The sequence below is a fragment of the Lasiodiplodia theobromae genome, assembly GCF_012971845.1.
Source record: "Lasiodiplodia theobromae strain AM2As chromosome Unknown scaffold_41, whole genome shotgun sequence".
NCBI lineage: Eukaryota > Fungi > Ascomycota > Dothideomycetes > Botryosphaeriales > Botryosphaeriaceae > Lasiodiplodia > Lasiodiplodia theobromae.
The window spans coordinates 221,176-241,545 of record NW_023336521.1 but is presented as its reverse complement, the minus strand read 5'-3'; the positions used below and the strand labels follow the sequence as shown (position 1 = coordinate 241,545).

Genomic DNA, 20,370 nt, shown 5'->3' with positions numbered 1-20,370 from the left:
ATACGTACGTTCCATTAGATACGTATTGGGAATTCAAGTACTCGCAGTAGAAACTGTCACACCTCCTTTTTCCACTTTTTCCAACGTTCTTTAGACGCCCATGCTGTTGCTCACCGTCAGTAAAACAGTCTTTTCTTCGCTGAAATGACAACTTACTTGATGTGAATAGTCTTCATTTCCAAGTAGGCCAGTATACCCTGTTTTCCCAATTCTCTGCCGGATCCGCTCTGCTTAATGCCGCCGAAGGGAGTCATGTTGTTCGGCATGAAGGCTGTGTTGACGCCAACGGTGCCAGCTTCGATCAAACCAGATACGCGCAGGGCGCGAGAGATGGAGTTGGTGTATAGCGTCGCTGTTCAGCCTCAGGTCAGTATAATATATAAATAGAAAATAAGAGGGGGTGGGGTTAGAACACACCGGACAGGCCGTATGAAGTGTCGTTGGCCAAGGCGATGGCCTCCTCCTCGGTCTTGAAGGTCCTCACGGTGCTCACGGGGCCGAAGACCTCCTGCTTGTAGATCTCACTGTCGGGCTTGGGGTTCACGAAGATGGTGGGCTCGACGAACAGGCCCTTGTCGCCGACGCGGCCGCCTCCGGTCAGCAGCTTCCCGTTGTCGGCGTCGGCGGCGGCGGCCTTGGCGCGCTCGATGAAGCCCATGACGCGGTCGAACTGGGCGCGGTCGGCCATGGGGCCCAGGAACTGCAGCGGGTGGGCGCCCTCGAGCGTGGGGTCGCGCATGGCCTTGGCCGTGTGCTCGAAGACGGCCTTGAGGCGCTCGACGAAGGCGTCGGCGATCTCCTCCTGCACCAGGGTGCGGCTGGCGGCGACGCAGACCTGGCCGCTGTTGAGCAGGAAGTTGATGGAGCACTGCTGGACGGCGTTGTCCAGGTCGGCGTCGGCGAAGACGAGGGCCGGGCTCTTGCCGCCCAGCTCGAGCGTGACGCGCTTCATGTTGGAGCGGATGGCCGCCTCCTGGATCTTGCGGCCCGTGGCGACGGAGCCCGTGAAGCTGATTTTGGCGATGGCCGGGTGCGACGCCAGCAGCGCTCCCGTGCTGCCGCCGCCCGAGACCAGCTGCACCACGCCCGGCGGGAAGCCTGCTTCCTTGATCAGCGCACCGAGGGCGAGCACGCCGAGGGGCGCCTTCTCCGAGGGCTTGTAGATGACCGTGTTGCCAGCCGCAAGGGCGGGGGCGACTTTCCAGGCGAAGGTGCTGTTGTGAGGTCAGTTCTTCTGCATCTTTCCATTCTCTCTCATCTTCATAACTTACGTCTGCGCCGCATTCCACGCGCCTACACCCGCACACACGCCCAGGGGTTCATATTTCACAATCTTGTACGTGCCCGGCCCGCCATCGCCGTTCTCATCCTGCTCAGCAGGGAACGTCTCGCCCGCAATCTTATCGGCCCAGCCTGCGTAGTACCTGAACGTGTCGGCGGTCCACTGTGCCATCATCCCGGCCACCAGCGGCGGCTGGCCCATCGCCAGCGTCTCCAGTCTGCCCAGCTCCGCCGCATTCGCCTCTATCAAGTCCGCCAGCTTGTGCATCGCCGCCGCGCGTCGCTTGGCGGGGAAGCTGCTTCGCCAAGGACTGCCAGGTTTGAACCTATTTTCCCCTTTTGGTTAACGGCGGGGAAGTGTATGTAGGGTTGAGAAGAAGAAAACTCACGCTGCTTGGGCCCCGGCAACAGCGGCATCGATATCTGCGGGACCGGCCGCCTGGATAGCCGGGTGAAGGAGGGACTCGTCGGCCGGGTTGTAGAGAGGGAATGATTCCCCAGACTGGGCATCGACGTACTGGCCGAAATTGTTAGCAACCTTTTTCTTTTTTGAAAGACAGTCAGGGTTGCAATACTTCATTGTTAATGAAGAGCTGCGTCTTGAACGAGGATGAAGCTCCGTCAGTGGCCATTGTGATGGATAGCAGTTGCACAGTTGAGGAATTACTCAGGATTGGAGCTACAAAGAAGCGTCAGTGAGGGCAGAAATAGATATAGAGAGGAGACCCCGCTGCGGGGCATACAGGTGTATCCCTGGCTGTGTGAGCACTAAGCGCTTGTGGCAGGTGATCGTCTTGCAACACAGCGCCATGCCGTTATTATTGGTTTCTTCATGGTGCTGTAAGCAAGTAGCGCGGAGGAAACGGCGTTAGGGCAGCCTGCATTAGTGCATTTTCCCCTTCTGGAATTTTTTTCGGCAACTAGTCGCAGGATTTGTTATCGCTAAGAAAAAGTGGAGACAAGAGAGGGTCTTACTGGCTGCTGCCTGGTGACAGAAGACATGCAATTCGTGCAGCTGCTGGGTTGGTGATGCGGGGCATCGTCCAGGGGGTGCAAGCGCGAAGCCGGCTTTGATAGCCGCTTGCCGTTAGCCCTGACTAATCCCTCATCAGCTGGGCTTATGTTCACGTAACGGAGTGTATTTATGGAGAGATCATTGGGGAGTAGCAAGCAACCGCTCCAGAAACGATGGCGTCGAATGCACATTTGGTTAGATTTGTCGATCAAAAGTCTTAGCCCATGATGTTGAAATGGTGAAGATTCGATGAGATGCCCTTTACGCATGCTAATATCGGCACCAACCCATGTATCCGTCTTGTCCTATTTCGAATTGGTCGTGTATTGTTTCCTCTGCACCCCTTGAACCTTGTAAGCCCTGAATAAGCTTCTCCATATTCTCAATGAGAAACTCGATAACTGCATGGCTCAATCGGCTCTCCTTGTGGTTGCTTCTGTGGTTTGGAAGCGATAAGATCCATGGCTGAAATGTAGCAACAAACCCAACTTTGGGAAGGCTGTAGAGGCCGTTCCTCTTGGACGCCAAAGCTGCCAACTGCAAGACGCTGAGTAGGACCATCTTGCTCCAAGAAGGCAATTCCATGATCAGTGTGGCGTAGATATCCACTACCGAAGTTGCATCCGAACCGCTCAACGTCGACACTGCGAATGGGAATTTCGACGGTTGTCTATCGCGAAGAGGACCGCGAAACGCCTCATAAAAATCCGAAGGAATGATAGGTTCAGGCAGTTGCTCCATGTATAGGAGAAGGAGACCGCCAAACCAGTACGAGGTGCCACCTCCATGTGTCCTGTATTGCTTCCCGTACCCTTTGGCGTCATCGAACGTCTTCTGGAGGGTTTCAAGGTATGATGGCTTATCAGCTTCCAAGACCGGCCGCTCGTAGATGATTTTCTCCCATATCACATCTAACCATTCACTGTTAGCTACTTTTACTTTTGTTTGGCAGTGTTCGCGTACCATTCTCCTGCAACCGTTCAACGCATTTTGCTACGATTATAGGAACGCGTCCATGAAGGTAAGCTTTACCGAAACCATCGTAGAGGGCAATCTCGCTGTAGGCGTATGCTATGCTTTCCCGTACCGAAACGCCAAAAACACACGGAGGCTTGTCATCTGATACTCTGCTAGTCAAAGACTTGGCGGGCACTGTTGGTGACAGACTTGATTGGATTGCTGCAGCAGATGCAGCTCGTCTTTCCGGTGCCTGAGGGCGTGATGCCGCACTGAAATCCTCGGCGCGGGCGGGTGCATTCAAGTCTTCCGCACTTGCGCTTACGGCCGTTGTATCATTCGACGAAAAGCTGGCGAGCCGAAGGCCATCACGGGGATATGCTTTTCTATCGCTGAGTCTCTCTTCTTCGTCTGTAGGCGACTCTGCTATGGAAAAGACTGGAACAGAATCTGGCTGGGCATTGAGGCATGAATGTTCTGAAGGGTCCTCCTCGCAGAGGCTATCATGCGAGTCCGATGCGTATTCGTTCAGACAACAAAGACCACAATACTTCGTGGCGAACTCGTCTTCAGTGCGCGGAGTGGTCAGGAAGGAGAATATCTCGGAAGCTGTTGGTCTCGAAGTGCGTTCAAATGCCAACATTCTGCTTGTGATATCAACAGCTTTGTTGTCCATGGCCGAGCGCGAGATTTCGCGTATGAAAAGTGTGATTGCCTCTGGATTCCTGTGGAACGATGACTCTTCGGTACCATTCTCTTGGAAGAAAGCTTTCATCGATGGGATGTTGATACCGTTCAGTACAGAGACCATCTCCAGGAACACACAGCCCAAAGACCAGACATCAGAGGATGAGTTGCGGGAACTACCATCGGCCACTTCTGGGGCACAGTATTTATGCGTTTTGACGGTCAAACCGGAGGTGATGCTGTCGATGTCGCCGGAGTAGTTTTTAGACAAGCCGAAATCAGTGAAAAGGATATTCCCATTTTCTATCAGGATATTTTGTGGCTTGATGTCCCTGTGCCGTATTGAACAGCTGTGCAAGTATTCCAGTGCGGACGCAAGGCATCCCAGAAAACTCCTCAGCGCTTCTGATTCAGCGTGTTTGAGTCCAGCTCGACAGCTTTTGTCGAGAAGCTGAGCAAGGTTCATTTCGGCCACGGGAGACATGACAAGAGCCAGGTAATCGGGGTCTGTATAACTGCCCACGAACTCAACCATGTGCCGATGCCGCAAAGACTTGATGATTTCCATTTCAGAAATGAACTGCTTCAAGCCCTCCCTTGCGTCATTTCCGAAGGCGATGCGGCGACGAATCCGCTTGAGTGCATAATCCTTGAAGCCAATGTTGCTTCGAATCTGATGCACTTGACTGTATGCGCCAGAGCCGAGCTTTCCAAGGATTTTGAATGGAACCGGTTCCCCTTTGGCAAAATGACCATGTCGACCATTCTCCTTCTCCAGGTTCACCGATTTGGTAAGTACTGCAGGTTGTGCTTCTACAAAGGCGTTGCGGGTTGATGACGGAAGACTTGGCGGTAGAGATCTCGCTTGCACTGGAAAACAGAAATCTGTGAAGCCGAAATGGAGGAGGTCGTTCATCAAGTCAAGCCGCCCAATGATCCTTAGAACGATGTATGTTCTGGGCACCTTGCTCCAGCTTTCTTCTTCACCTTCCTCCAAGATGCTCGCGATCTGCTGAATTTCAAGGTCGGTGTATTTTCGCGGCAAGGCTGAGCTGGCCTCCGATGGCCGGAAGTAGAGCTCCAGACGACTGCCCATGATTTAAGCAATCCAGACGCTGCGAAGACGGCCAGCGTGAATAGTCTTTTTTTTTTTTTTTTGGAGAATTTGTCTGGGTTCAAGGCTGGAGAAAGAGAGAAGTGCGGTTGCGTCAGCCGTTTGAGCGCGTCGAAAGCGGGGTTTCAGCTGACTTGCGTCTCAGTGCAAGGCTGAGAAAGTACTGTGCCAAACACCAGGAAACAGCAAGGAGCAGCAACCCAAAATAGAATCAATTATGGAAAGATACATGTGCTCCGAACGCCGATAGCTGTTGCGGAAGGAAAGAAACGTCGCATGGATTAAATGCGTGTGTCATATGATGCATGCCAAGTCCAAGTTGAACAATATCCCAACCATGTTCAAAGCAACCCCATCATCGCACCCGCACCCACTCCGATCAGGCCGGCCCACCCCAATGCCGCCGTCGCCGCCGGCACCGCAGCGGCCGTACTGCTCGCCGCAGCCGACTCGGTCTGACTAGCGCTGGAGTCGGTGACAGCAGCCCTCTCCGTCGTCGTCAGCGCACGGGAAGTTGACGTCTGCATGGTCATGTGCGAGGTGGTGCCGTTGCGACTGGCAGACTCGGTCACAGTCGTCGCCGACGCTGTCTTGCCCGTGCCGGTCAGGATGACGATGCCGTCGGACGAGGCGGCGGCGGTGGGAATGAGAGTGACGCGGGTCGTGTGGCCGTTGACGACGGTGGTTAGGACGGTGGTGTCGTCGACGGGCGCGAGATCGGTCGCGGATGCGGTCGAGTGACCAGTCAAGGTCACGACATTGGGCGGAACAGCCGAGATGGAGCCACGAGCCGAGGAGGTAGTGGAGTCGTCACGGCGGTGGAGCAAATTATTGTTGTGGAGGTTGCGGGCGAACGAAACAGAGGCCAAAAGGGACAGAAGGCCCAAGCGAAGGTGCATGTTTTTTGTGGAGATTCGAGTTTGACGTTTTGGGTGGAAAGAAACAACGGACGCGACTTGGGGTGGGTATCTTTTTATTGCGGAAGGCGAGTGGCGAGGAACAAAAAACGAGCGACGATGCTGAAATGGGAGTGCGGCTGAGCGGCGTGGTGTTGAAGCGACGGCTGTGCGTTGCCGCTAAGAGAGCGCAAGGGGCGCAGCAGTGACGTATGCGTCGCGACGCGCAATGTAAAACACGCTGATCACGAGGAAAGAGGCAGAACGTTTCGCGTCGTCGCAGGCCGGCGGCTGTGGCTTTAATAAGCGTACCGTCGTTTTGCGCGGGGCGGACCCTGAATCTCGCTAACATGATGCTGCCTAATTTGGGACCAATGCCTCAGATTGATGGTGTTTGATCGCCTCAAACCGCTCGCCCGACCGTCCGCTTCCCGTCCATGACGTGACGTCCATCGTGATTTCGCCCTCATCACCACAAGCGGGACCTAGAGGAGATCTGCGTAGCGCCACTTTATTGGACCAGCTCCTACATCATTTCTATACACACTGTCTCCCGTCACAACCCAAGCATCCCCGCAAGCTGCTTGATATCGTCCACCTCGTAGTAATTATACTCCGGCGTCGACGGCTCGTGCCCTCTCTTCACAAACACCTTATGTTTGATCCCCATGCTCTCCGCCGTCATCAAGTCATACCGCAGGCTGCTCGACACGTGCAGCACGTCTTCCGGCTCGCACCCCAGCTCCCTAAACATGTATTCGAATCCCTGCATGCGTGGCTTGTAGCTCTGCGCCTGCTGCGCCGTGAACACCTTGTGAAACGGCGCCCCGAGCTTCTCCACGTTCCGCATGATCTGGTCGTCGGCCGCATTCGACAGGATCACCAGCTTGTACTTCTTCGCAAGCCGAGCCAACCCCTCGGGAACGTCCGGATGCGGGCCCCAGCTCGGAATTGCGTCGTAGAAGCGCTCCACCTCCTCGGCGTCGTATTTGACCTGCGTGCGCGCGCACGTGCGCGAGAGCGCGTTGACGATGACTTCGCGGTAGGGCTTGTAAGGTCCCAGCACTTCGTCGACGCGGTAGCCTGAGAAGAGCGAGACGAAGCGCTCCAGCTCCTCGCCTGAGAGCCGGTCCGAGTAGACTTCGCGCGCCATGCGTGACATGTTGAAGTCGATGAGTGTGCCGTAGCAGTCGAAGGTGATGTATTTGGGCTCGAAGTCGATGGTTTTGGCTGCCATGGTTCCCTTCTCTTTCTCTCTGGCGACGATTCAATTGAGGTAGCTTGCAACTCAGAATGCGATTTGGAGGTTGCTCAGTAAAAGAATCTGCTGGCTTCTGTGGTGGCAGTACTGGTTTTCCAAAGAGAGAGGAGAGTAGATGACGAACAATTGTAGGATGGCGACTCTCTTATATACCGCAAAGGAAGATGTGCACTTTGGTAATTCCTCGTAAGTCGCATCATTGTTGAAGATTTCTGGTGCATGCAGCGCGGTGTCCTGCGATCGGGTCGTTGGGTTCCTCGCCGTTCTCCGACACTCCCGGTCTCCGATAAGCAGCTGTGTGGAGTAAGAACTTACAAGGCACCAAGTCAAGAATAGAAGGATAGAGTCAAGAAGGAAGAGGCAACTTCAAGCCAAAATAACCCTGTTGTCGCTGCTATTGCCTCATTACCCTGCAATTAATAGCATTGAAGCCGAAAAGGAAAAAAAAAGTGTCGCGTCAACGCTCATTCTTCTTTTTGCTCAGCCACACCATGAAAATGCTTATGCCATGAAGAATAGTGCTGCGACTGAGAAGATTCCAAAGAATACTGATAACAGTGCTTAAGAAATTATCAATCAAACCATTCAAGCCCTGCATCATCATTACCGCGCGACCCTGCCCAACCCATTTTCCCACCAGTCGTCGTAACGGTCATCAGTCATGAATCCTTCATGCATAACATTAAAGCGGGAAAGAGTACGCAGTGCGCAGGTACACGCATTAGACTCATCACGCGAGGGGAGAGAAGAAAGCCAGAGGAAGTAAAAGAAGCAAAGGACGGGGAATCCAAGCAGCAAAAGGAAACACGACAGAAAAAGAAATAAAAAGGACGCAAAAGCCACGACCAACTCACCAAACCATTACCGCCAAACCATCCACTTCTTCTTCTTCTTCCCCGTCGCCGCGCCCTTTCCAGCCCCTTGGCCTTTGTCACCGTAACTTCTAAAACTACCCAACGAATCGTCCTCATCGCTCAGCTCATCGTCATCGTAGTACCTACTATCCCTCCTCACGCTTCCACGTCTACCACCGCCATCACGAGCACCGCTCATCTCCCTCGGAACGCTGGGCGGCGTGTGCATCTCTTGTGCAGCATACCGCCGATCTCCCGTTGCTGCGTCGACGGCGGTAGGAGGCAGCGGACCCTGCGGCTGGGGCGGCAGCGGCCGCCTGTTGCTAGCTATGGGCTCGCTACCGTACTGGACGACCGCGGGCGGTTGACGCTGCTGCTGACGCATGGAATTGGTGCGAGGTGGGCTATCGTACATGACGGGCGCGATGGTGCGTGGTTGCACTGGGTAATCCGCTTGTGGGTGAGTCGTCGTCGGCGTTGATGGCGCATACCGTCCACCACCCCGTGCTGGGTATTGGCTGCCGTCGGCGCCGTAGTTGTAGCCGTTACCGCCGCGAGCTGCGCGACCGTCTCGAGGAAGAGGATGTCCGCCTTCGCCGCCGCCACCGTTATAGCCTCCAACTTGGCTAAGCTCTTCGATCGCCGCTTCTTCGCTCGCTGTCGGCGACGGGCTGCGGCTATCGTAGTATTCGTCGTCCTCGAAGTCCTTCTTCTTCTTTCTGCGAATGCTGAAGAGATTCTTGAGGCCGCTGCCGCTGGGTCTTTTCTCGCTGATGACGTTCTCATCTGGTGGGCCGTCGTAGAAGAGTGCGGGCACAAGGAGGCGGTAAGGCGTAGTGATGCCAGCAGGGTCTTTCTGGCTGACCTCGAGGTTCAGGACGACATCTAGGCCACATTCAAGATTTATGGCACTTAGGTCTGGATTATCTGGATCGTCGTCATCAAAGGCTCCGCCTTTGCGAGCAGCCTTGATGCTAAGACCGGTTGGGCGACGGTGGAAGGGATTCGGGCGCGGAGGGTCAGCGATCGATGCCTGGCGTTGACCGTAAGACTCAGTGGAACGGTTGAATGTGCCTATGGTTGCGGCATGTTGCGGGGTGTGATATCCACTTGGGGTTTGTGAGTCTGAACTCTGGCGTCGTTGCCCGAACTCATCAGAGTTGGAAGCACGGTGTCCACCGTGAGAGTCTCGGTTGTAGAAAGAAACAGGCGGCCCTTTATCACGCTTTGAGAGTCGCCTGACCAGATTACCAGGCTTAAAGTCGCTACGAGTAAGGGATAGCGTGCGGGTCAGCTTAGGAGGCTGCATGCCCGGAGATGGTGTCCTTGTTGGAGGTGTGGGTGGAGGCGTGGTGCCAGGCTGATACTCGCGAATAGAGCACCAATTTCGACGAGGCAACAGATGATGGTTGTTACGTGGCTTACCGTCCACATCATGGGTGAACATAGGAATCATGTCCTCATCTGTATCTGCATCGAGATGATGAACTTTGTTGCGCTTGTTGAGGATGTCGCCCATCAGCTCTGGCGGAGGCGTGTTGACAATGGCTGAGGAGATGACGTTTGGCATATACCGATGGTCACGATCCTTTGGAATTCCTAGCTTCTTGTTGCTGTAGAACTGCCCAACTGCAGCCAGATGGACATCTCCACCAAGAATGGTAATGCGGACTGATTTATCAGCTGCAAGCTCTTGCAACTCTTGGATGAACCAGTTTCGCTCTGCCTTGTGGTGCTTCGCTGTCCAATGGTCGTCCAAGTCATCCAGGATTTCGACGCCTCCGTCGAACTTGTTGACGAAATTGCCAAGCATGCCGGTCCTTCCGAGGGCCTTGACAGGATCCATGATGCGCGAGGTGAGGACATTCTCCAGAAAGTTCAGCCTGGGATAGGCGATTGGCACTCCGAGCAGAACTATCAAGTGCTTTGTGTCGCCCTCGATGATCTCCTTGCGGCACCGGTCAAAGATACGGTAGTATGTCTCCGCGCTAAGGATCTCGTCCCTCTGCAAGTTTCGTCAGCAAGATATTCTTCGGGCTGATTGACTCCACTCACCATTCTCTCCGTCCGGCAATCTAATCCGACAAAGGCGACGTTCTTCCCGAGGAACATGAAGACGCTGCGGCTGAGTTGATCGATGTAGGGGCCAGGCGCAGCTCCCAGAAGCCAGGATGGCTCATCGATTTCGGTCTCATCAGGCAGGCTCTGGTGTTGGAAGAGCATGTAATATTTGAACGCCACAGCACCCAGGCCACAGAAGACGGCGTTCCTCATGAAGTGATGAGGATAAGAGCCATATCCCTGCAGAACATTAGCGAACGGAATGAGCGTGGACATAAACTTGTCTTACATCAATAATGTCATGATCATCCCACATGTTGATCATTGGAATCTGGGAGTTTGCCATGCCGAAGAAGCCCTGAGAAAACCACATCGCATATCGATTGAGGTAAAATTCTTCGAGCTCATTCTGCATGTCATCGGTGAACTCGGCCGAGTGCTTGTGCATTGCATTCTTTGTGCCCAACCAATCCCGAAAGTAGTTGGTCTGCCTCGTAGCAGCATCATTGTAAATCTGATCCCCACCGCCGATCATAACGTGGAAAGGGCGAGTTTGGTGATTGTTCAAGACGTCTCTCCAGAGAGGATCGGGGCCGCAGAACTCGTGTGGATTCACACTCAAGCTGAAACCGTTGCAGCTGTGGAACATGATGTTCATGGTTTCTCCTCGCGCAGGGACCCAGAAGCCAATGGCCGGCCCTTTGTTGATTCGGTAGGCTACACGAGCTTGGTCCTTGCCGAGTTCAATCTCCAGGTTGAAGCGCCAAAACGTGACACCCCGTTCAGCGTATAGTCGTACACCTTTGACCTCTCGGTACTTGTTACATTTCTCCCCGTCCTTCTTTTTGATGCGGGAGGTATGATTGGTTGCACTCTTGGATTCCTCATACAGCCCACTGTCGTCCTCTCGTCTAGAAAGATCGGCTTCTTCGTCCAGATCCTCTACCGGTTTGACGTATAAAGTCTTTCCTGTCCGAGACATTTTTATCTCGCCAGCGAGGGGATCCACGTATTCGGATGCGAGTTTCTGACCGGTCGATTCGTCAAGCTGTGCCGGCGGAGGCGGTAAAAGATCCTTCGGCTGGAGAAAGAGTCTCAACGTGGGGCGTCTTTCATAAGATGAATGCTGGTCGATGGTCACAATCATGACGCTTCCCCTCCATACCCACTTGTCGCTACGACCCATGCGGGGTTCGCGCCTCATTCCACAGTAGCGTAGTAGGGGACCGCACTTGATGTATAACGGAGGAGTGAAGTGAGTTTGACCGGCCGGTTCCTCATAGGCTCCATCAACTTGTGCCATACCAGGTCCGCTACTTCTACGGTGCTGAGAGTTACGTTTCTCCCACCATGGCATTTTTGAGTCAGCTTCTGTCTCTACACTGTCAATGTCCAAGTCTTCGGCTGTCAAGCTTGCAGCTTCAGCTGTCTTCCATTCATCCAAAGGCTGAGATGAGGTGTAGCGGCGCTCCTCGTGGTGATGACGATGGAACATGTTTGGTAAATGATGGGTATGACTCTGCTGAGCCACGGACGGAAGGTGAGCATCCTCTCTCTCGAACGCGATCTGGTCGTGTGCACGTTGTGCATTTACAGTCTGCGGGGGCACCTGGTACTTTGGTCCAGGACCAGGGTTGCGCACTGCTTCTGCCGGTAAGGGATCCGGAGGCTGATAACGCGTAGCAGCCCGGGTGCCCTGTGCATGCCCAGTCCGGCTGCTTTGAGGTTGCTTGTGCAAGTCCGGCATGACGGCTGCATCTCGGTTGCTTGTTTGTTGATACACCTCGGGCTGAGCACGTTTCTGAAGCTTCCTACTGTTGCTCCGGCCAACAGCTGGTTGGTCTTGACCTTGGTATCCACGATTGCCAGCTGCTGCGACGCCAATTCCAGCTCCTGCGGCAGCTCCTATAGCTCCTGCGGACATGGGAGCACCATTGCCCCGAGAGTGAGAGTCCTGACGCGCATGCGTCGTCTCCACCTTCACATTGCGGTCACGGTAGCTGGTCGAGCGAGTAACGTCCGGATCTACCTGAGACGTCCGCTTGGTCTGAGGATCGATGGGACCATCATATTGCGGAACACGGGCCCTGCGTTGAGAACCCTGCTCTTGCCGAGGGGCTTGCTGCCATGGTTGAGTGAACTCAACGTTGGCCTTTTCAGGCTGCCGGGAATCCACAAGACCACCGGTTGGCAAAGAAAAATTGCGCCTTCCACTGGCTGTTCTCTGGGGGCCCGGCTGCGCTGGGCCTGAGGCATGACGAGGTTGAGCAACTGCTGCAGGGGCATTCTGCTCGGGACCATGCCTGCTACCCCTCCTCTCCTGAGCAGCCGCCTCAGCTTCCAGGATTCTAGCGCGGCGTTCCTCCTTGCTAATGTCGTCCAGAGCGCCCTCCAGCTTCTGCAGCGGAGAACGATGTGACACGGACCCAGTCCTGCTCCGTTGTGCACCCGCAGTGCCAGATGAGCTCCTCCTTCGTTCAGAGTAGTCTGTAGTAGGAGAAATTGGAGTAGATGCTGCTGGGGTTGTGGGGGACGGCTGGTATTCCGTCGAATTAGGTGGCATCTGGAAAGGTTGCGGCTGCGCATTGGGCTGGGCGCTCCTCCTCACGGCAGCAGGTGCGGGCTCATAGCGTTTGTGACTTCGTGATCGTGCGGGAGCAGCGTAACTTCCCATGTACGGCTCTTTGTACGCGACGGGAGGGCCGCGGGACGCATCTTGAAGCGGCAGTGGTGGTTGGCCATTCCCCGCTGGCGGGTTTGACTGGCTCCTCCTGCGGCGCTGCGAGTTGGAGCCATTTTGTGGCTGGGCAGGGTAGTCTCTTGCGTATTCGATCTCCTCGGGATACGGCTCTGGGGGATGATTCGCAAGAGCGTAGCCGGGCTGGGGCTGCTTAGGATGGCGACGGTAGGAAGCAGTCTGCTGAGGGTTGTAGCTTGCAGGGGGCATTTGAGAGGACGGAGGGTGGCCGCTGTTGCGCCTGGACCGCGGATCCATTTCCTGCAACAAATATCAGTCGCAGGGCGGCGTCAGTTTGCGACCAGGGTTACGCACAGAGGCGCGGCAGGTTCAGGACCAAGGCGCGGGCGAAAAGACGTGCTGGCAGTGCTATCGAGAAGACATGGGCGCGTCGCGCAAAGCTGGAAAGTCAATGGGCGGACGGCGACAGCTGCAGACACAGAGCCAATGGGAGGTTGGGCGGCGACGGGTCTGGGGCAGCGGGGGCGCAGGCGTCTTGTACACTGCCAGCTGCGCGGCGCTGGGAATATGAATGCGGGTATCACAGGAAGAGCGGCGCCAGCGCAGACGAGGTTGAGCAGGAAAACGCACAATGATGTGGCTGGGAGAGCAGCCACTTGTTAGTGCTGCTGACTGACGCCTGCACACCACCACCACCCCAGGCGCACCCGCGCGCGCGGGAAGAGCGAGATGTGCGGCGGGCAGGTCCAACTAGCCACGCGGATCGCGGATCCCGCCGCCGGGCTCTGCGCGCGGTCCGTGCGCGGAGACTGTTGCCCTGGGCTGCCTGAAGGCGCCGACTGCCTAAGGCGGTAAGGCCGGCTGGGCGCAGCGCAAGCGGCTTTGATCTCCCTCGAGTCTGACCTTCTCCCTGGCGTCGTAATGCGCCGCCGCTCCAGGCCTCCGCAACCACCTGTCTTCTCGTCCGCCCGTCAACCTACCCGCCGACACATGTCCTGAGCGCGCGACCTCGCTCTCTCCCTCAGCCAGTCTGCGGCTTCAACCCACCGCCTGGCCCCCAACCACCCATTCGCCCTTCCGCCTGCGCCGTTAGGACACCTTGTTGCTTTGTACGCCTCTACCATCCTACGCCACACTCCAGCTAACCACCCCAGAATCTCCTTTCTGCGCTACATTCACTAGTCCTCCGCCCGCTTATACGTAATCCTCGCTCCCACCAGTCGCTATGCGCCGTTCCCTTCTCTGTTCGCTGCTGGCCGCCGCCTCTGCGCTCGCCGCTCAGGACCTCCGCTCGCGGAGCTATGATACCCACGACTTTTACGCCTTGCAATTAGACGCTTCCTCTTCTCCCTCCGAGGTAGCTGCGCTCCTCGGTCTCGAATATGACGGCCCGCTTGGTGAGCTGGACGACCACCACCTCTTCCGCGCTACCAAGCACGAAGACGACGTCGTTGCCGATGCAGTTAAGGAATTGAAGCGCCGTAAACGGAGGAGAGATATCCAATACGACCCCACGCCCCTAGATGGCATCCGCTTCCACCAGAAGCAGGTTGCGAGGAAACGGCTGATGAAGCGGGGCCCGGTTTCGCTCGATGTCGCAGCTAGAGCACGGGTGGCCCACCCTGAAGAGGAAGCTAGCTCTGAAGATGAAGTCGCTATTGCTGCTCGGAAGACCGTAATGGACAGTCTAGGGATCCAGGACCCCATCTTCACCGAACAGTGGCACTTATTCAATACTCTGGAGGTCGGCAACGACCTCAATGTCTCTGGACTTTGGCAAGAGGGTATCACCGGAAAGGGCTCGACTGTATGCATTGTCGATGACGGCCTTGATATGGACAGCGAGGACCTCAAGGACAACTATTTCCGCGATGGCTCATACGACTACAACGACCATGTCAAAGATCCCAAGCCAAGACTTTCCGACGACAGACACGGCACCAGGTGCGCCGGTGAAGTTGCGGCAGCTAAGAACAACGTGTGCGGAGTTGGTGTTGCCTGGAACTCGAGGATCTCCGGAGTGCGCATTCTCTCTGGGGGCATTACCGACGCCGACGAGGCGCTCGCCATGAACTACGCTTACCAGGATAACCAAATCTACTCATGCTCCTGGGGCCCTCCTGATGATGGAAAGTCGATGGATGCGCCGGGAATATTGATCCAAAAGGCCATGGTCAAAGGTGTTCAAAAGGGTCGAGGCGGCAAAGGTTCCATCTACGTTTTCGCTGCTGGAAACGGTGCTGCCAGTGATGACAACTGCAACTTCGACGGCTACACGAACAGCATCTACAGCGTCACGGTTGGTGCTATCGACAAGCTGAATGGCCATCCTTACTATTCGGAGAAGTGCTCTGCGCAGCTTGTTGTGACATACAGCAGCGGCATGAGTGATTCCATCCACACTACCGATGTGGGAACCGACACATGCAGCAAGACTCACGGAGGCACTTCGGCTGCTGGTCCCCTTGTTGCTGGCATCTACGCGCTGGCACTTGAAGCTCGACCCGAGTTGACCTGGCGCGACATTCAGTGGATCACTGTCAATACGGCCGTAAAGTTTGAGTCACAAAGCGACTGGCAGGAAACGCCTTATGGCAAGGAATTCAGTCACCAATTTGGCTTCGGCAAAGTCGATGCCTATACTCTCGTTCAGGCGGCTAAGACGTGGGATCTGGTCAAGCCACAGGCATGGTTTTTCTCTCCATGGATGCATGTGAAGCACGATATTCCCCAAGGCGAGAAGGGACTTGCCAGCACCTTCGAGGTTACCGAAGAAATGCTGAAGAAGGCCAACCTGGAGAGGCTTGAGCACATCACCGTCACAATGAATGTCGAACACACGAGACGCGGAGATCTCAGCGTCGAGCTTCGCAGCCCAAGCGGCGTCGTCAGCCATCTTTCGACTGCTCGCCGTCATGATAGCTTCATGGGAGGCTACGATGATTGGACCTTTATGTCTGTTGCGCACTGGGGTGAAAAGGGTGTCGGTAACTGGACCGTGGTCGTCAAGGATACCAATGTGAACGATCATAGTGGTACTTTTACCGACTGGAAGCTCCGGCTTTGGGGCGAGAGCATCGACGGCAGCAAACAAGGTCTCTTGCCCATGCCCGAGGAGAACGACGACGACGACCACGATGTCATCGTCACCGATCCGCATACCACCGAGATCACTGTTCCCCCAACGGCTGTTCCTACCGCCACTCCAAGCGATCTCCCCGACCGCCCGACCAAGCCCAAACCCACTTCAACCGACGCCGAAGTCACTCCGTCCAAGCCGGCCGCCACCGGAGACGTTCCCACGGCCACCGCCTCGGCGACTCCTGGCGACAACTTCCTCCCCTCGCCCTTCCCGACTTTTGGTGTCAGCAAGCACACCCAAGTCTGGATCTACGGCTCTCTCGGCCTCATTGCCGTCTTCTGCTGCAGCCTTAGCGCCTATCTCTGGTGGGCACGCCGCAAGCGTCTCCAGAACAACCCGCGCAGCGAGTACGAGTTCGAGCTTGTCGACGGCGCTGAGGATGACGATGGAGCTGCTGGCGCTCTTAATGGCCGCAAGGGTAAGAGGCGTGCGGGAGAGCTCTACGACGCGTTCGCGGGCGAAAGTGACGATGACTTGTTCAGCGAGAGCGAGGATGGGTACAGAGACCATCCCGACGATGATGAAGTGTATGATGAGAAGACAGGACTTACGTCCGGCGGAAGTGGAAGCGGCTCGAACGACGGACGGTAAAAGAAAAGCAATGGCGTTTACGCTGCTGTGTATGGGAGTAAGACATTTTTTGCGGCTACTTATGGGGTTTGAGGAGCTAAAGGGTGAGATGGCACCCCTTCATGTTTCCTTCGAGGTCCATGTCCTGGGTTTCGTGTAGATCCGTTCATGTGTGTCTTTTGAGCATTATTTGTATGCTATTTGGGTTTCTTTTTTCTTTTCTTCATAGCATCACTGGGTGGCGTACCATCCTGTTTCTCGTATCGTCCCAGCTAAGGGAGAGATAACCGGAACATACTTGCTTTTTTAGACGGAATTGGGATGGCGGAGCTTACTCTGTCTGACCATGAAAAGGGAATCGAAATCGAACATCGATCTGAGACTGAAGCCTATGTTTCGATTGGTTGCTGATCACCATGCCTATTCTACAGCCACGACCTCACCTCACAGGGAGGTCATGATTTGATTCTGACCTAGTAGAACTTGATTATGCGAACGTTTACACGGGATGAAATAAATCTACTACACGAACAGGATCAGATTCCCTAGCATGTACGTCGAACTAAATTCTCTCGAGCCTCGGTTACATTACAATCCTACATTCTTTTACCCCACCGTCATGCTCCTTATTCAAAGAATCCAAGGAATGACCTCCCGCAAGCAAAAAGGAACCAATCAATCTCACCAAAGCCCCACCATCACCGAACTCGGGCCGACGCACAACACGTCTCCAATTTCCTTTGTCCCACCACCAGCACAACTCAACAAGCCAACCCACGGCAAAACAAAAAGAAATCTTCGGACTCTTACGCGACACCTGTGAGATTCGAACTCACGCTCCCGAAGGAACTGGCTATACAGCTAGAGGCTTGATTTGTCTTTAGAACTCAGGGGTATGAAGCCTGAGGCTGCCGACGCCAATAGCAGGCCAGCGCGTTAACCACTCCGCCAAAGTGCCTTGACTCGAATCAAGGGGAGTCTTGTTGAATTATGTAAGCCCGAAAGAATTTGATGTTTATATTTTCATTTCAATCCAATGCGAAGTGAGGTGGACGGGCGGCGTTTAAAGATAGGTGGCGCGTTGCCACTGGGAAGGCATTCTTTCGTATATTGTAAGCGGATGGTGACATTTAGTACCGCCTTCCTTCGTCTAAGGCCGGACAGTATGGAATTTCGGGATCCATGTGTTCATCTGACTGCTGGCGAGAACTCTCTTGCACATGCACGACGATTTGGTTGGGAACTGATTGTGTTGAAGTACGAAGAGCCGCAGTATTAACTCAGAATAGAAGACATGTTTGTGCTTAGTCCCGCCTCTGAGTGTAGATAATCTCTGCTACTCGCGTACCCTTTGAGGGTCCATCTATTATTGTTTCAAACAGATTGTGAATTTTGAGGAGTCATAACATCACAAACACGAGTGTCTCGGTGGAGCTCTCTGTTTCAAAAGGGATGAGAATTTTCTTTCAGCTTTAATCAAGCTTGCGTGATAAGTCCAGAAGCGGTGGGCGTCGCAAAGGAAGTCTCAGAGGAAGCAACGTGTCAGCTCGGTTGTTCTTCATTTCGCCAGGATTTCCTGCTTCGTTTACTTCGAAACTACTCTGGTGGCATCTGGAATTCTACACGACGAGATAGGGCTCGAACTCTCCAGAACAGAAAAAGTGAGCTCATGTTTCTTAGACAGAGCGTGCCGGATTGCGTCAGCCGGGCCCGGAACAAGTATGCCTTTCATATACCAATCAATATTAGTGTGTACGTCTCGAGAGATATAGGGCTTCTCGACATTAAATGCGCTAGCCGTTTATAATTAGATTGAATTTCTAGACGATCCTCCTTTACATATGCTGGTGAGAATACGGGGTAGCTGACTCGCGAGACTTATGGCTACTACAACCAGCGCCCAACATAGAATTGGGAGATTGTTCTGGTTCATGATGTAGCCTGTGGCTTCGGGAAATTTGTATTTCTGATGACCCGATAGCTTTACTCTGTCCCATCTAGATCAGGAGTATCACCGTCGTGCAGGTGTTGTTGAACGTTTTGGATCCCCTTGTGGTGAACAACCACGATATTGTGCGACGTGCAACACATCAAGCAGTAACAAAGCACAAATCTCGGAGCAGCTTCCATCCCTGCACTAGGTTATTAAAATTAAAATGAAGGTAAGCCAGTTCCTTGTCCATACATTAACAGCAGTGGGGGCTAAAAGAACCTTGCCCGATTACATCACCCTTTTTCGGGCGGTTTGCGCCATCATGCTCAGCCGAAGCAACCTTGTTCGTTCCTTTCCAAACCCTCATTTTCCACGCTTGCTTAATCGAAAGTTGCGACTATGGCAAACCTCGTCGTTTTCTTGCTGATGGCTCTCAGCAGCTTCAGCAAAACAATCGCCTCCCCATCACCGGCGGAATACCCTCCCACGTGTGCCCAAATCTCGCCCGGCCCTATTCCGCTCCAGCAAATCCCTTCTTACTTCCCACCCCGGAAATTCATCGACATCGCTGCCACGGAAGCAATCAAGCGGAGCCTCGCCATCTACGCGCTCGCCGTCGACGGCAGAGACTGGGACGCACTCGACAACATCTTCGCGGCGGACGCAGTCGCGAACTACTCTGCGCCCCTTGGAATCCTGTCAGGACTCTCGACAATCAAGTCCACGCTATCCACCAGTCTCGTGCAATTTACCGGGACGCAGCACGCCCTCGGCACGCAGATTGTTGACGTTTGCGCCGCTGGCGCGGCAGTCTCACTCACGTACTACACTGCTACGCACTTTTTGAGCCCATCTCAGAATTCTACGACACTTGTGGATGACGGCCAAGTTGTATATGCTTATGGGCAGTATCAAGATACGTGGAAAAAGCAGGGAGATGGCTCATGGAAGATTGTGTATAGAAACTTGGTGTACATGGTGAGTGATCTCAAAGATTCCCAGCGAGCGCAGCCGAAAGTTACTGATGAAGACACAGGGCCCATTAGTCTCCGATGTATCTTAAAATGTTTGGATAGAAGTCTCGTATATAAGACTGTGTACAGTCGAGATACGCATTTGGTTTATTTGTGTTCTACCAACAAATCTAAATAATGCCATTACAGCCGTCTCTCCCGCATCTGCTTGAGAAAGATGGGGTCAAAGCGCATTTTCTCAGTTTCAGTGATTCAAAAAATCACAGGAAAGCCCATGAGGACCGCCACCATTCCGATCCCGGCAGTTGCAAGGGGGGCAGCCGCACCGGTGAACTGTGCATATCAGTATCTATTGCCATGCTCTGTCACTGTATCAAGACCTCTTACACGTACCTCAGAACTTGTCGCGCTCGATGTGCTCGAGATCGTTGAGCTCCGAGAAGTTGTAGTGCCCACAGCAGCAGTCGAGCTCGCACTGTTGCCAGAGAGTGTTCCGTCGACAGTACTCGACGCAGCTCCGGTCGCGGTTGCAGTCTCGCTGCCGGTGGCTGTGGTGACACCGGTCCAAGCCGTGGTGGTGAACGAGCAAGAATTGAGGAGACTCTTGACATCTATTCGGGCGCCAATCAGCAGGTGTAGATGAAAATGGGAGTTTCAAAGGGCTCACCGTTGTTGGAATCCCAGAAAGTAGCCACGCAGGCTTCGCAGCTGGGGATCCAATTCGGCGATTGCGGCTTGTCACAAACGCAGTTCAGGTACTCATCATTGGTGTTATGCGCGCAGCCCTGAGACAAGTTGATCGTGTAGGCGCAGGCTGGGCGGCAGATATTGGGAATGTCAGTCCACTCTACCGTCTGCGCCAGTGTGACGCCAGCGAGGATAGTGAACATAGACAGAATGGAGGCCTGCATGGTGATTCGGATGAAG

At 54.5% G+C, this 20,370-nt stretch overlaps 8 protein-coding genes across 8 annotated transcripts; 2 read left to right on the top strand and 6 right to left on the bottom strand.

Moving 5' to 3' along the window:
• Positions 1-90: 90 nt before the first annotated feature.
• On the bottom strand, positions 91-1,913 carry LTHEOB_10786 (Aldehyde dehydrogenase; the record flags this gene model as incomplete). The annotated part of the gene is made up of 6 exons (XM_035507469.1): positions 91-103; positions 157-352; positions 418-1,214; positions 1,272-1,607; positions 1,671-1,798; positions 1,857-1,913. The coding sequence occupies 6 exons, from the start codon at positions 1,911-1,913 to the stop codon at positions 91-93; spliced, it is 1,527 nt and encodes a 508-aa protein (XP_035367141.1).
• Positions 1,914-2,566: 653 nt separating this feature from the next.
• Positions 2,567-5,036, bottom strand: LTHEOB_10785 (Serine/threonine protein kinase; the record flags this gene model as incomplete). The annotated part of the gene is made up of 3 exons (XM_035507468.1): positions 2,567-2,732; positions 2,781-3,207; positions 3,260-5,036. The coding sequence occupies 3 exons, from the start codon at positions 5,034-5,036 to the stop codon at positions 2,567-2,569; spliced, it is 2,370 nt and encodes a 789-aa protein (XP_035367140.1).
• A 359-nt stretch (positions 5,037-5,395) lies between these two features.
• LTHEOB_10784 (Aldehyde dehydrogenase) lies at positions 5,396-5,953 on the bottom strand (the record flags this gene model as incomplete). Its single annotated transcript, XM_035507467.1, has 1 exon — positions 5,396-5,953. The coding sequence occupies one exon, from the start codon at positions 5,951-5,953 to the stop codon at positions 5,396-5,398; it is 558 nt and encodes a 185-aa protein (XP_035367139.1).
• A 553-nt stretch (positions 5,954-6,506) lies between these two features.
• LTHEOB_10783 (Haloacid dehalogenase) lies at positions 6,507-7,187 on the bottom strand (the record flags this gene model as incomplete). The annotated part of the gene is made up of 1 exon (XM_035507466.1): positions 6,507-7,187. The coding sequence occupies one exon, from the start codon at positions 7,185-7,187 to the stop codon at positions 6,507-6,509; it is 681 nt and encodes a 226-aa protein (XP_035367138.1).
• An 885-nt stretch (positions 7,188-8,072) lies between these two features.
• LTHEOB_10782 (Metallo-dependent phosphatase) lies at positions 8,073-13,073 on the bottom strand (the record flags this gene model as incomplete). The annotated part of the gene is made up of 4 exons (XM_035507465.1): positions 8,073-9,139; positions 9,491-10,070; positions 10,121-10,366; positions 10,416-13,073. 4 exons carry the CDS (start codon positions 13,071-13,073, stop codon positions 8,073-8,075), a joined length of 4,551 nt encoding a protein of 1,516 aa, XP_035367137.1.
• A 976-nt stretch (positions 13,074-14,049) lies between these two features.
• Positions 14,050-16,557, top strand: LTHEOB_10781 (Pheromone processing endoprotease kex2; the record flags this gene model as incomplete). Its single annotated transcript, XM_035507464.1, has 1 exon — positions 14,050-16,557. The coding sequence occupies one exon, from the start codon at positions 14,050-14,052 to the stop codon at positions 16,555-16,557; it is 2,508 nt and encodes an 835-aa protein (XP_035367136.1).
• Positions 16,558-18,868: 2,311 nt separating this feature from the next.
• On the top strand, positions 18,869-19,532 carry LTHEOB_10780 (Ethyl tert-butyl ether degradation protein; the record flags this gene model as incomplete). Its single annotated transcript, XM_035507463.1, has 2 exons — positions 18,869-19,447; positions 19,506-19,532. The coding sequence occupies 2 exons, from the start codon at positions 18,869-18,871 to the stop codon at positions 19,530-19,532; spliced, it is 606 nt and encodes a 201-aa protein (XP_035367135.1).
• Positions 19,533-19,695: 163 nt separating this feature from the next.
• LTHEOB_10779 (Crotonase core) lies at positions 19,696-20,354 on the bottom strand (the record flags this gene model as incomplete). The annotated part of the gene is made up of 3 exons (XM_035507461.1): positions 19,696-19,776; positions 19,837-20,054; positions 20,111-20,354. 3 exons carry the CDS (start codon positions 20,352-20,354, stop codon positions 19,696-19,698), a joined length of 543 nt encoding a protein of 180 aa, XP_035367134.1.
• Between the last annotated feature and the right edge of the window lie 16 nt (positions 20,355-20,370).